The sequence below is a fragment of the Anopheles marshallii genome, chromosome 2 (assembly GCF_943734725.1).
Source record: "Anopheles marshallii chromosome 2, idAnoMarsDA_429_01, whole genome shotgun sequence".
Classification (NCBI taxonomy): domain Eukaryota; kingdom Metazoa; phylum Arthropoda; class Insecta; order Diptera; family Culicidae; genus Anopheles; species Anopheles marshallii.
The window spans coordinates 46482604-46495737 of record NC_071326.1 but is presented as its reverse complement, the minus strand read 5'-3'; the positions used below and the strand labels follow the sequence as shown (position 1 = coordinate 46495737).

The 13134-nt window shown below is 43.2% G+C and overlaps 2 protein-coding genes across 2 annotated transcripts; one reads left to right on the top strand and one right to left on the bottom strand.

The window, feature by feature from the left end:
- Nucleotides 1-5457: 5457 nt before the first annotated feature.
- On the bottom strand, nucleotides 5458-8029 carry LOC128719322 (arrestin domain-containing protein 2-like). The gene is made up of 4 exons (XM_053812947.1): nucleotides 7574-8029; nucleotides 7324-7503; nucleotides 5944-6129; nucleotides 5458-5634 (listed from the first exon to the last, which is right to left on the bottom strand). Exons 1-4 carry the CDS (start codon nucleotides 8027-8029, stop codon nucleotides 5458-5460), a joined length of 999 nt encoding a protein of 332 aa, XP_053668922.1.
- Nucleotides 8030-9952: 1923 nt separating this feature from the next.
- Nucleotides 9953-10835, top strand: LOC128719494 (pyridoxine/pyridoxamine 5'-phosphate oxidase-like). The gene is made up of 3 exons (XM_053813119.1): nucleotides 9953-9998; nucleotides 10062-10218; nucleotides 10313-10835. Exons 1-3 carry the CDS (start codon nucleotides 9953-9955, stop codon nucleotides 10833-10835), a joined length of 726 nt encoding a protein of 241 aa, XP_053669094.1.
- Nucleotides 10836-13134: the final 2299 nt, after the last annotated feature.

Here is a 13134-nt window from a genome sequence, read left to right as displayed (position 1 = left end):
AATTGAGTTGTAGACTTTCTCGTTCCAAATTGGCTTTTTATCAGAATTGGATGACAGTCCCTAGACCTCTTGAGGTAGTTGTGCCGATAAAGAAAAGGAAAAAAGTTTCATACAAAAATCCATTAAAGCACATCGTCTATTGATCTGATGAAGATCACGATCACAAGTTTTATGATCTTTGAGAGCAGGTATGAGGCCTGTAACGTATGCATAAAAAAGGATTGATTTCAAATGGTGATGATATTTAAAGTTAAAGGTAAAGTTAATTAACCACCAATAAACTTTATTAGAATTCTATGTTTGATAAGTTTTCTACAAAAATGGGTCTTTCAACCTTAGTTTGAGCAAGGACCGCTTAAAACGTACTAGTTGGCGTTTAGTTTGGTCTTTTCTTGGTCATGGATATTGACTGCTCTTTCGGCTTCGCCTAAAAAATAGTTCAGATCTTCCATTTGGAGTTCGGTCATACAAGATCTAATGGCTCAATCTGAACATTATTGCGAGGGTTGGTGCTCATCTGTGGAGTGCTTATCTCTGAACAGTTCATCTGCACCAGTGTATTCATGGCATCAAGAACCAGGCGAGATCAGTCTAAAAGCAGGGGCGGATCATCCTCTACGCAAACTATGCAACCGTGGGCGGCTTCGAGCAGCTAAAAGACCTCAAGTACCAATAATACCTGAAGCTTGCCCCAACTGCCTAGCTGTAAGAAGCACGAATTGTCATTCTCCACCAAAGATCCGCTGGACATAAAGTGTGAAAGCCGGCAATGCAAAATTTCTAGGCCGAGAACGTAAAGGACAAGGCACAGTCCATTATTACCATTTAAAGCAAAGTCTGCTCATCCATCATGACATGATGAGAAATTTTTTGTCACCAATTTCAGCTGACCCTTTTGCATCAGAAACGGTTGATGCACATAAGAATGTCCATATTTTACATAACAATAACCATCTTAGCATCGGCCATACCGGGGGGGAACTATGAGATCATTTGCCTTCAATCTTTCCTTTCATATTCTGCTGCACTTCATGCTCACTGGTGGCCGGAATGAAGCTTCTCTTCGATAGAAGTGAGAAGCTATTATAAATACCGTCCACCGGTTAGAGGGTGGACACAAAGAGGATACTTCTTTGCTTTGGATTGGCGTGTGGAGTTCTAAAACATTCTGAAGAAGGTTAGTTAATACAAGATATTCTTATATTGTTTTAATTAAAGCTAGGGTATTATGGCAAAAATGGGTATTATGGCTCAAAATGAATATAGTAGCCAATTCTGGCTTAAGACATTTGGCAGTGAGACATTTCAGAATCTTATTTTGACATTGCAACAGATAACATTGCTATCATTGTGATGCAATGATACCAGGCTACACTGTTAATCCTACCCATAAGGTCTTGGAAAGTTAGAATAATAACAGTTTGTTAGTTCCTCTCTTTTTGCAAGTTTTTGCATCACGGAAATTAATGAGGTGTACGCCTAACGGTGCTACACTTTGCCTAACAGGGCGGCTAGAAGTAAAGAAGCATGTAAGACAACCTCAAAGATGAACTAGCTAAAAGGAGTCCTGACATCTTAACAGAAGGGTTCAGCTCTTAATAGTAAGTTGGCCTTTGGAGTCCCGTGTATTGGTAGCGGTGCCAGTTTTCACACAACAGCACTGGTACAAAATCCCATCCGGACCTATCCCCCGAACACTTCCAGCTGCGGGTAGATAAAATCGAAGAAAGCCAACAATGGAGAACTTCTTCAGGTTGTTGTGCCGATAAGGATTAAGAGTATGATAGTCTTAACGCTTGTTACCAAAAAAATTAGAATAAAATTGTAAATTAAATTTAACATTACTTCTCTTTCATACAAAGTTTTATTTAGCTTGATTATTAAAGCATTACAATGTACGCTGTAAGTTATAAACGCTTCCAGAAAATCTTGCCTGAGCTTTTATTGAGCTATGCGGTGGTCGACCAGACACGTGCGATGAACTATTTCTGGACGAACTACCCCAAAACCTGAAATCGGTAACACCATCTACTGACAGCTAGTGTTGTTTCTAGATTCCATTTTCACCCTGCATGCATCATTAAACTTTTCGTGATGGAAAATCGATGGTCCGCGCTCGTTGCCGTGCAAACGCGGAAACAGCAGCGTGGAAGCATCGAAACCACCGCACGGCAGTAAGAATTTCGAATCACATCATCACACAGCACTTCGTGCTAATGTCAACTGATAAATCCTACCCGCCGTGCCAGCCTAACCGATCAGTTTCACCTGCACCTTCACGATGCTTTTGATCATCTTCCGACAGTTGTGTACACTCTCCCCTATCTGTTGGGGGGGGGGGGGGGCTTCCAAACTGACACCATTACCCGTGGCGCGTCCCGTTCCGTAAACCACAAACAATCTCCGAGCGCTATTAGCGATTAATTTGATGTTTCATTCTCCCTTTTTCCGCAGGCACCCTTCATCACCGAAACGCCACATGAAAGCTCGCATGAAATACAGCACCTGCTGGATGGGACCGGAAAAAGGGTCGTCTGTAGATTATTGGATAGCCGTTTATGGGCAGTACCACACTCCGGGCAGTAATGTCACCCGCCGCATGTTTGTTTCCCGTGCGATGTGACCACGACCACCCGGCAAACCTTCGCATTAGCAAGCTGATGCTCCCCCGTGGAAAATGCATCATTATTCGTCGGGCAACGAATTTCCGCACGCTCGAAATGGATCGTCGCCGTGCGCTTTGCATGGCAACCGGGTGAAGAAGGACCCGGACCAAAAAACGTACTCCATTGAAGCGGTGCTTTATTTGAGTGAAAGCGGTTTATTTTCGCTTCGGGTCCGATTGTCACGGATTGCCCGTCAGCTGTTTCGGACGTTGAACCCCATTACGGGGATGAATGGGTTATTTACGCATCCATTAGCAGGTACGAAGGATGCGTAATTCAACTTTCCGGACCGGATTGTGATGAGCTGGCCCTCTGTGTTTTCCTTCGTTTTGTTTTTTGTTTGTTACAATCCTAAATACATTAAAGTAAATGTAAACTAGTGGCCCGAGGTGCTTCAGCGAACGGACGCTACAAACAGCTTCCCACACACATAGCAAAATCCGAAACGTTACTAACGATCCCTATCACGGTGCATCTCTCGTACGGATGAAATTACTTACCGCAAGCACACACTGAAATGCTGGAGCGGGAGTGTTTCTTTTTTTGCTACGCTGTAAATTGTACACACATCCTTTATTAAATCCAGTTTTCCCGCCACGGTCCGTAATGACGCGGGTTTATAGGAGACAAGTTGGGCGAAACCATTTTACCACTTCCGAGGTCGGTATGCACTGTATGAAGTGTTTGCCGTACTTATACGCGCTTCAATGAAACAATTTTAATAACCGTACACGACATTAGCGAACAAACGTTAAAATGCAACGCGATGCCATTTAGTATCCCTCTGCACTCTCTCTTTCACACACGCACGCACACACACGCACACACACACAGACTCTCCCACACATATGCAATAATTCATGTACCCACACACACACACACACACATACACACAAGCGTACACGTAGTGATGATTTTGTTGCTGTTACCCGTTGCTATTTCTCGCTCTCACCAAGTTGCACTAGTGGCTGGCAAGTATTCCCGGGAACTGTTCCGGGAGAGCTGGATTCACCGTGTACGTCCGAATGTGTATTCGAAACGGGAATGCATCCGCGCTGCAATTGGGACAAAAGTGAGAGTGCGCGCACTCGTCTGTGTTGGTGAGCACATGACACAACCCCCTTTGTGTGCGATGCGAACCTTTGTGCCTGTTGTGCCGTCCCGATGTGCGATCATCTGCAACGGTGATGCATTCGTTGATGCACCCGTGGCACCGGCCTTCACTAGCGCCTGGGTCTGGGACACCAGCAAATGGCACGATGCCAGCCCGCTCGGTAGTAACGCTCGGTCCCGGAAAATGCATTCACATGTTAGCCTTTCCACTGGATAGAATTCTCCATTTGCTTCGTTACACCGAGACTGAGCTCATTAGCTCGGATGCGCTCAGGTGCGGAAAATTGGAGAAAACTATGTTGCTATCGCTGTCGAGCTGCACTGTTGCTGCCCGTCAGTCACCGTACGGACGAAACGGATCACATGCGGTCGTTTGTATCCTTCTGTTATCAGTTCATGCCTAATCCACAAACACACACACACATATTCAAACACACAAGCGCACAAAAGCACACATCTTTATACACCAGCCATGGCTTCGTTCGCCTCCACACATTGTTAAACCATACAACAAAACGGTCATTTCCATTGATTTACATGCACTTTTCGCTAGTGAATAATTCCAACCAACAAAGCAATCGCATTCAAAGGGCACAATGCTCATCACACGGTACGCATCAAATGAACTGTTAAATAACAAAACACACCACTGAAAGAAACCGTTACGGAAGAAACGGGGACCAGCAAGCGCACTGTCCCCGCAAGGACAATCATGCTCAGCGCCACGAACACAACTGACCGGACGGTGTCAGGATGGTGCGAAGCTTCGGCAAGAAAGCTTCCCGCACAAACGAACGAACCCCGCACGAATGAAGCGCCGAACCGAGTGAACCGTTTCCCGGGACCGAATGGAGGCGCGTGGTGTTTCGTACTCGCGTTCGTACGTTCACGATCGCATCGCTTGGCATCACTTGGGTAATGATACCGAAATGGAAGTGCTTCAGCCAGTGAGTTTAATTAGCGTGCAAAGTGCATTGTTCCCGTGGGGCCAAACGGGCGTGTAACCGAAACCAGCACCCAACGGTGGTTTACAGGCAGATTGTTTTGTTTTGTTTTTCTTTACGCGAATACTATCGGACTGTTGCTACCTCCTTGCCAAATGTGTATGTAGTTTGGTTTTGTTTTGCAACTTTTGCTAGCAGTATTTGCTGGAACTGGCTGTTGAGTGGAGGACATCGTTAAAAGTCAAGGAAGCCTGGAAAGTCTGCCACTGACAGGGCGCTTGGTTACACACGGCATACTGGGAAGTTCGTTCACGAACACAAAAAAAAACTCGTCGTTATCTTCGTAACTCGCATCTTAAATCGTTTCACATCGTAGTAGTAATCATATTCATCGCTTTTTTTCTAAGAAGACATAGAATGCAGAAGTTCTATTATAATTTCTGAACTTCATAACCCTACGTCAAGTGCAGCCATCAACCTGACAGAGCAATGTCTCCAGCTACTCCGTTCAAAACTACAGGGGTTTTATGCAATTCATAATTATTTTTCATTTTAAAACATTTGTTTTTTTTTTATTTAAATATATTAGTAACGTAAAACACCCTGTTCAAAACTGTCGCGTTTCTTCGCTCATGTCGCCGAGCCATTGATGCACCGGGAGCGTATCTCGCACATCGATCAGCAGTGTTAATCTCGAGTGACAGTCTCATATCCTGCGAACGGGGCATCATTGCCTAGTGCAACACTTCAAACGGTGTGCCGCGTGAGACGGGCAGCGCTGCGGGATACTGCACGTAGTTTTCAACCCACTCCTGGAGATTTTCATCGTCGCGCCGAAACGGGTACGTACCGAGCGTGATCGGAATTCGGATGGCTTCCTGGCGCTCCATCAGGTTCGGCTCAATCAGCACCTGGATTAATGATAAATTGGAATCGAACCGTGCATTATTATTGTGCACCGTGTGCGCACCATTGCAACTCTACCACCAGCGGTGTGGGTTGCTCTTGAAACATTCGCTTTGATGTGCGTAAAACCATAGTTACAGGATGTTTGCTTCACGCAAATAAAGTGCACGCAGTGCAATCTGAGGTACGCAGATAAAGGCAAAACCACCCACGCCGGTTAGTGAAACATATGTCCCAATTCCCATGGGACGCTAACAGGGACGATGCTTCAACCCACACCCGGATAGTAATGCAACGACTCATCAGATACTCACACAAACACTGTACTGCACCTTGATCAGATGACATCCGAGCAGGTTGGTGGGTGGTAACGGTGGTACCGTCAGATGTCCATTCTGCAACACGTCTCTACCGCCGGACTTTATCTTATCACGCACAACCGCATCCAGCTCACGTCGCTCCTGGTGCACGAGCTTTCCATGCACAAAGTATTTCACCGTCTGATGGCGAGTTGGTGGAAGGAATTTAAAAAAAATGAGAGAGAAAAAAGGCAACTTTACTAAGCATTCGTTGCTCCAGCCGCCCAATTGGAAAGTGTTTTGTGCGAAGATGGAACCCCAGAAACGGTCTAACACTGAAGCTGACTTTGAGCTTGCTTATTAGAAATTCGATCAGCACTGAGAAATGTGCAGCACAGAACATTAAAATATTGCTTGTGCGTCTATCATTCTTGCCTAATTTCCATTTTCAACCACCTCCAGTATGTCTCCTGTTCACATGGCTACATACTGTAAACCAAATTGCCAACTGTTTGGCTCACAGCTTCAATTTCTACACTCAATTCGCAAGCATATGTAACTATGGTGTACAATTCTAATTTTTAAGCTGTTTTAAAAGCAGTTTGGTCTGAGGTTTTTAAATTTAAGAATTTTAATAGCAATCATCAGTTTAATTTTTGACCTGAATACTGAATACCATAACTGTTCATAGGGCGGCCCAACATGTACAATTCTTAGTGATTTGTTTTACACAATCATATTTTCAAGACAGAATTTCTGGCACGGGATGGCATGAACCACGATCATATCATTGTACGCAACGATCGTCTAGCCGTGCTTTTGCTACTATTACAAGTTAACCAACTACAGTATTACTTTCAGAGCGGTGGTATAAACTTATAATTTATGACAACCTGGTAAGGATTCCTCAGTCATAACTGGCATGTTAGACTTAATGTTACCATTTAGTTGGTACGTCAGCGGCTTGCTACGGAGGAACGGTCCGGATTGGATTTTGCACTCTTCTAATAATGTGAGAGATCTTCAAAACGTTTATGCAAAAATGTGGTGATTTAATGCTTTGATATTGAAGTTTAAGGCGGATTTTTTAATGTTAATTACATTGCTTGGAACAAGAAATGACCACACACAAGAATGAACACTAACTAATATTATGTCGAATGGCTTATTTAACTACACACTTATTTAATGGTAATCTACCAGGTTGTACTATTCTTCGCCCTACACGAAATAAAACGAGTTCCAGTGTCGTGGAAACCATTCGTAAAATGTGACGTCCACTGTTTGGCAGTTTTTTGACCATACGTAGAGCGTGCATCTTACGCGCACGATGACGCTTCGCTGGTTCGTACACAACAACAAAAACCTGTCCCCGCGTGGGTCGAACGCGCTTACCTCGATGAGCGCATACTTGAGCAGCTTCACGGTCACATTCGTGCGGTTGTGAACCTCGCCAGTGAGCAGAATGCTCTCGCCCGGCACGTACGCCCGTTTGTCCAGTCCCACGTTGCAGCGCACCACGCCACCGATGTAACCGACGCCTACGCGATGATCGACGTTTGCCTCGAGCGGTCGCTGTGGAATAAGACTTCGCAATAAGGAACACCGCTTTGCGGAGGAATAATGCATGGTACACACAACTTACGCTCATGATCGGCACTTCCAGGTTCAAATCGATGGGATTCAGCACGATAAACACCTGCTGATTCTTGTGCGTTATTCCAGACGTTTCCTGCAGGCTCGTCTTGCAGTAATACTGCACCCAACCGTGCCGGCCAAGAAAGGTGGACGGCAGCGATACGGGTAGTCCCAGCTTGAACGGAAAGCAGTGTATGCCGGGTGAGAGCAGGATAGGCTTGTTGTCGAAGTCATCCAGCAGCTTCATGCGGAAATCAATGTAATTTTCCTTATCGTACGATTTGTCCCGGCGTCCCTTGGGCACATGCACGGTACACTCGCCCAGGACGTGGAAGTGCAGCCCGAGCACGGCCGTGTCGGCCTGCGTTTCCAGCAGCACCCGCCCGGACAACACCTGTCCGGGAAGATACAGCAACGCGCCACGGTCGAGAATGATTTGAAATTTGGTCAACTTTTTCGACATTGTATCACGGCACCGGCCGAATCGAGATGGCGGCAATCGTTAACCAAGAAATCGGATTGACAAATCTTCACAAATACGCGGCACAATTGAACCGATACACCGTGCCTGTAGTGGCGTGTGTGTCGTGAACGAATCTGAATCCACACTGATTCAACCGGTGACGGTGCCTGCGGTGTGACGCTGAGATGAGAATTCTGGGCAGTGGGCGTTCGAACCACTGACTTGCCTTCCTACCGTCGGTCAGATTCCACCAAATAGCGATGGAACGAGTGCCGTCGGCTGGAATAATCTAAATGAGAAAATAGCAATAGACGAGTGGAGAGTTAAATTCAACCGTTGCGTTCACGTCCACGAACGGCAGCTTGGCACGGTTAATAAGGTGTAGTAATTAAAAAGCTACTGGTGGTGGCTAATCATATCAAATGGATTTTATTTCTTCATCTGGACTCCATTTTCACTTCTATTCTGTTTACGGTTTACGAAATCCACCAGCACCAGCCAATATTTCCAGTTTAATGAAAGTGCAATTAAAAATAACGCACACACAACGACTTCTGCGAACAACGAACGAACACAACGAACTGAAGAGAAAAACTTTTTATTTATTCGAAGAAATTAAAGGTAATTATCGTCCTTAGACAGTGAACAAGTAGATAAGCATAGAAGTAGATAAATATTCACATTCCAGGAACCTTTGTTGCTATTGCTTGCTGTGGAAATATATAAATTCAAGTAAATGGGTTTGTATAATTAATTGATTTTTTATGATCGACGTACTTTATGTATTTTGTACATATAAAATGTCATTTTACGATTTTAATGTAATTAACAACCAACGGTGCAACTAAACAAGAAACCGTTATTGATCGTTCAGCTGATGGCTCATAAATCGATACATACTTACATCGACGCTGGGGTTTCGGCGTTTGAACACCGTTTTCGCGTTTCGACATTTTCAATCTTCAGTGTTTCGGGTGCTACGAGATTTCGAGATCATGTACAACTCAACCGTCCTGAAGAGTTGCTGTGATCTACTGGCCTACCTCGCAGATTGGGCTCCAAAACAGGTCTGCGCATCGGTGTATTGTGGAAACGTGCACAATGGAGATGAGTGAATCCCGAAAAAAATCTACACAAATCCCGATTGATTCTACACAAATACTCCCGAAATAAAACGCTAACCGAATAGTAATTGCGCCAGATGGAAAGTAACCTCGTCGTTTTTCTATTGAACTATTTCATTTTATAGGACCATAATACGTACATGCTTCCACTTGACTCACCAGTCTTGCTATCCAATTGTATTTGCTGCTATTCCTGTAACGTTTTAAGAAATTCTTCCTTTTGTACCTTAGTAGCGAAGCCAGTTCACACGTAGCATCCTGTAGACAGTTATAAATCAAGCCTGCTAACAATGAGACTGTGGCACAATTAACCATGTGGAATGTACTTTTACTGGCAATGCACTAGGCTCTTTGCAGTACTGCAGATATACTTGCAGTAATAAGAGTTAGCTGCATTCTTCATAATTATTCTCAGTCCAGAATTAATAATAAGGTCATTTGATATCCCGCAATCTTTAAAATCGATCGAATAACAAGCATAATCAATTTACCTTCGGTAAAGACCGCGAAGTGGTTGTGGCACCTGATACGTAAAAGTAAGAAATTCAAATTCATTTAATTCAAAAACATAAAGTCGCTGTAGGCCTTAACTGTTGCTAGTTCCAATTTCCGCAATATTATTAATGAGCGGTTTTAACGACATTTTCAAATTTGTTATTTGGGTTGTTTGCGTCAACCAGCCATCAGCTGGCGTGCTGTCACGCGTCCAAATAAACAAACGTCATTCGTAATAAAAAAAAGGTTGTGATAGCAAATAAACTGTAACCGCCAGCTATTTATTCTTGTTTCTCATCTCCCTATGAGATTATTGTTTTTAAGAAGAATGTCGTTCGTAGATCTTGCATGTAAGTAACTTTATTATAACCATATCCGTTCATTAAAACTCTATCTTGTTTCTTCCATAACAGCACTCAGAATCAAGTACAAATCGGAGAAGGAGATCTTTCTAGAGTCCAGCATTGAGCGGAAGGAACCGATAAGCCTATTTCGCAAGTGGTTGCAAGATGCTTGTGAGACTCCAGAGATCATCGAACCAAACGCTATGTGCTTGGCAACAGCAACAAAGTAAGTAAATCGTTTAATTGAGTCGCATTCACTTATCTCGCCGGTTGCGGTTACAATCTGGTACTGATAGTGACATCATTCCACCAAAATGTAGAGATGCTGTACCATCGGCTAGGTTTGTACTATTAAAAGACGTAACCGAAGATGGATTTACATTCTTTACCAACTACGAGAGCCGTAAAGCGGATGAGCTGGCAGAAAATCCGTGCGTGGCGCTGGCGTTCTATTGGCTACCGTTAAGGCGCTCCGTCCGAATCGAAGGCAAGGCCGAGCGCATATCACGCGAGGCTTCGGAAACATATTTCCATCAGCGTCCACGCGCGAGCCAAATCGGCGCCGTGGCAAGCCCACAAAGCAAACCGATACCGAGCAGAGAGTTTCTAGACCGAAAAGAAAAAGCCATCAAAGAAGAACTCGGACCGGACGGTGTAGTACCACTGCCAAACTGGGGTGGCTATCTTGTACGCCCAAAAGCGATTGAATTTTGGCAAGGACAAACCAACCGTCTGCACGATCGCATCCGCTTCCGTAAACAGCTCGGTGCGCATGAAGCCATTGACGGTACATTGCTTCATCAGGGAGAAGAAGGATGGGTGTACGAACGATTAGCACCGTAAACTGACCACCATTTGTGTCGATCAATTCTAACCCTCGTCTTCCATCTGGATAACACACCCTAGTGGCTGTGGCGAATGAAAAAGTCTAATTCTATGTTTCGGATGCTAAAAGTAAGCCACACAATCGTTTTTTGGTTTCCGGGTCGTTTTGTTTAACCCGGACTTTCTTCTGTAATAAGGATTCTGCTGGTGGATCATAGAAGGAAACAAATCTGTGTTTGTTATCGTTTATTTATATTACAATAAAATTGTGGTACGCAAACCTGGAATGCATAATATGCTGTGTGCGGTGGTAATAGTGTTAAATCTTAGGAATTTATTCCATTCAATAGAATAGAACGAACAAGTAATTTAGAATGAGCAGGTATCGGGCAAAGAAAGTGTTTGAATTTGCAACCTTCTGTTCATGCGAATTATCCTTATCTAGCTTTAGTGTCTATTGCAACGCAGTAACTTGAACGGACACGCGATTACAATGATTTCAAACTGATAATTATAAAATATAGCTTACTTCAAATGCAGGTGGAACGTAGGGTTTTGGGTAAACTTAAATATATTGTTGATAAACTGTTGTTACATATCGTCTTTGCACTCGTATCAAACTTCTCTTGTTATAGTTTCCAAACGTTCTGGACAGCTGTAGAATTTGTAGAGATTGTTACCAATCTGCAAATGATATTTTTACATAGGTATATTTTATTTTGAAGGTATATTTTTATATAGTTAAAGAATGCAAAATATCACAGATTTAATTCGTGAAACGTGGTTTTGTGCTGTATAACGATTATAATGAACTCAGCTAAAGCAGAAAGCGAGGAAGTTATACAGCTCAGAAACGCAGTACAAATTAATCTATAGCTTGTATAAATGTAGCTAAATTAAGCTTCAATATTTATCTGAATTGTTTGTTTCTTCTGGAGGATGTGTATGGAGGGGTAACAATTACAACAGCTGATTATGCTTACATTAATGCTGTATCTTTTATGTATTATAAAATGTTTACATCTAATATCTATGCTGCATCAAACAGAGGAATTGTATAGAAGTAATCGTCTGTTGGAAGAATTGTATAAATTAATCAACTGCCGGGGTGCAAGCTTCAAATTCAAAATATCACCTCTGATTGCTAATTTCAATAATAAATCCAAAAAAACCATAACCGTGACCATCTAAAACTCAATACTATTTCCCATCGCTCGGAGACGTTCATAAGCTTCCTACACTTCGATGTCTATTTCATAGCTAACATCCAATTATATAGGAATAAATTGAATCGTCGTACCTATTCGATAGCTGGCACCGTCTCTCAGTTTCAATGCCGTAAGGTTTAGCTGTGAAATGCGTACACTTTTGTATTTGGTAATACCCGTAGTACTCGACTGCGTTATGTTGCGTTGTACAATCAGACGAAACGTAATTACGATGTGAATTTCATAACATTTACCGCCATTGCAATGGCGTTGTGTTGATGTTGCACAGTTTTTGGTTTGAGCTCATTTTGCATAGAACTTCTATGATAGGATAGCTTTTGCGTACCGCGATTGAACGTTAGTCTAGCCTTGCTAATGACTAGCTTGGTCAATTAGGCGGGTATGAAACGTGGCAGGCTCTATGTGTTACGTTCGTTTGTATCTGGTATCTATTTGATTTTGATTGGTCCGTTGTGCGTAGTGCGCTTTAAAGAAATTGCATGGCCAGGTATTACATTGGTCAGAAATTGTATTTCTGTTGACGGGGGTTGGGCAAACTTGCGTCCTCCACCTTCACCCTACAGCAGATGTCACTGGTTGTATTTAGTTGGTCTATGGTTGGTAAGATTATTTCACCAGCTGTCGTGATCCACTGATCACATCCTCCCATGTGTGTGTGTTATCTGACATGGCTTGCTTGTTTTACGGCTCATTCTTTTCGCATGCACCTTCCCTTAACATATTATATGCTGCATCCTAGAACAAGTAGCTAAACACAAAACATCAACCAATGCACCTAATATGTAAGCGCTTAATCAATATAAACTGCTTTATTCAATATGTGACTCTTCAACTAGGCATATCCATGCGGTCGTTAAACAAAGAATCGACACCAAACAGTTAGGGTTGGGGTTCACTTTTGCTGATACGTTTCAATCACCTCCCTATGCTACATTCCGCAAGCCAATACCACTACATACCATCATTTGCTTACAGTTACAACTACAATGATACAATTAATGCCTCCAGGGCAAGGTTACAAGTTTTGTGGGTTATTCTAATTAAGCCATGCGTAGCCATATTGCATCTCAATCAGTAGAGAAATTGCG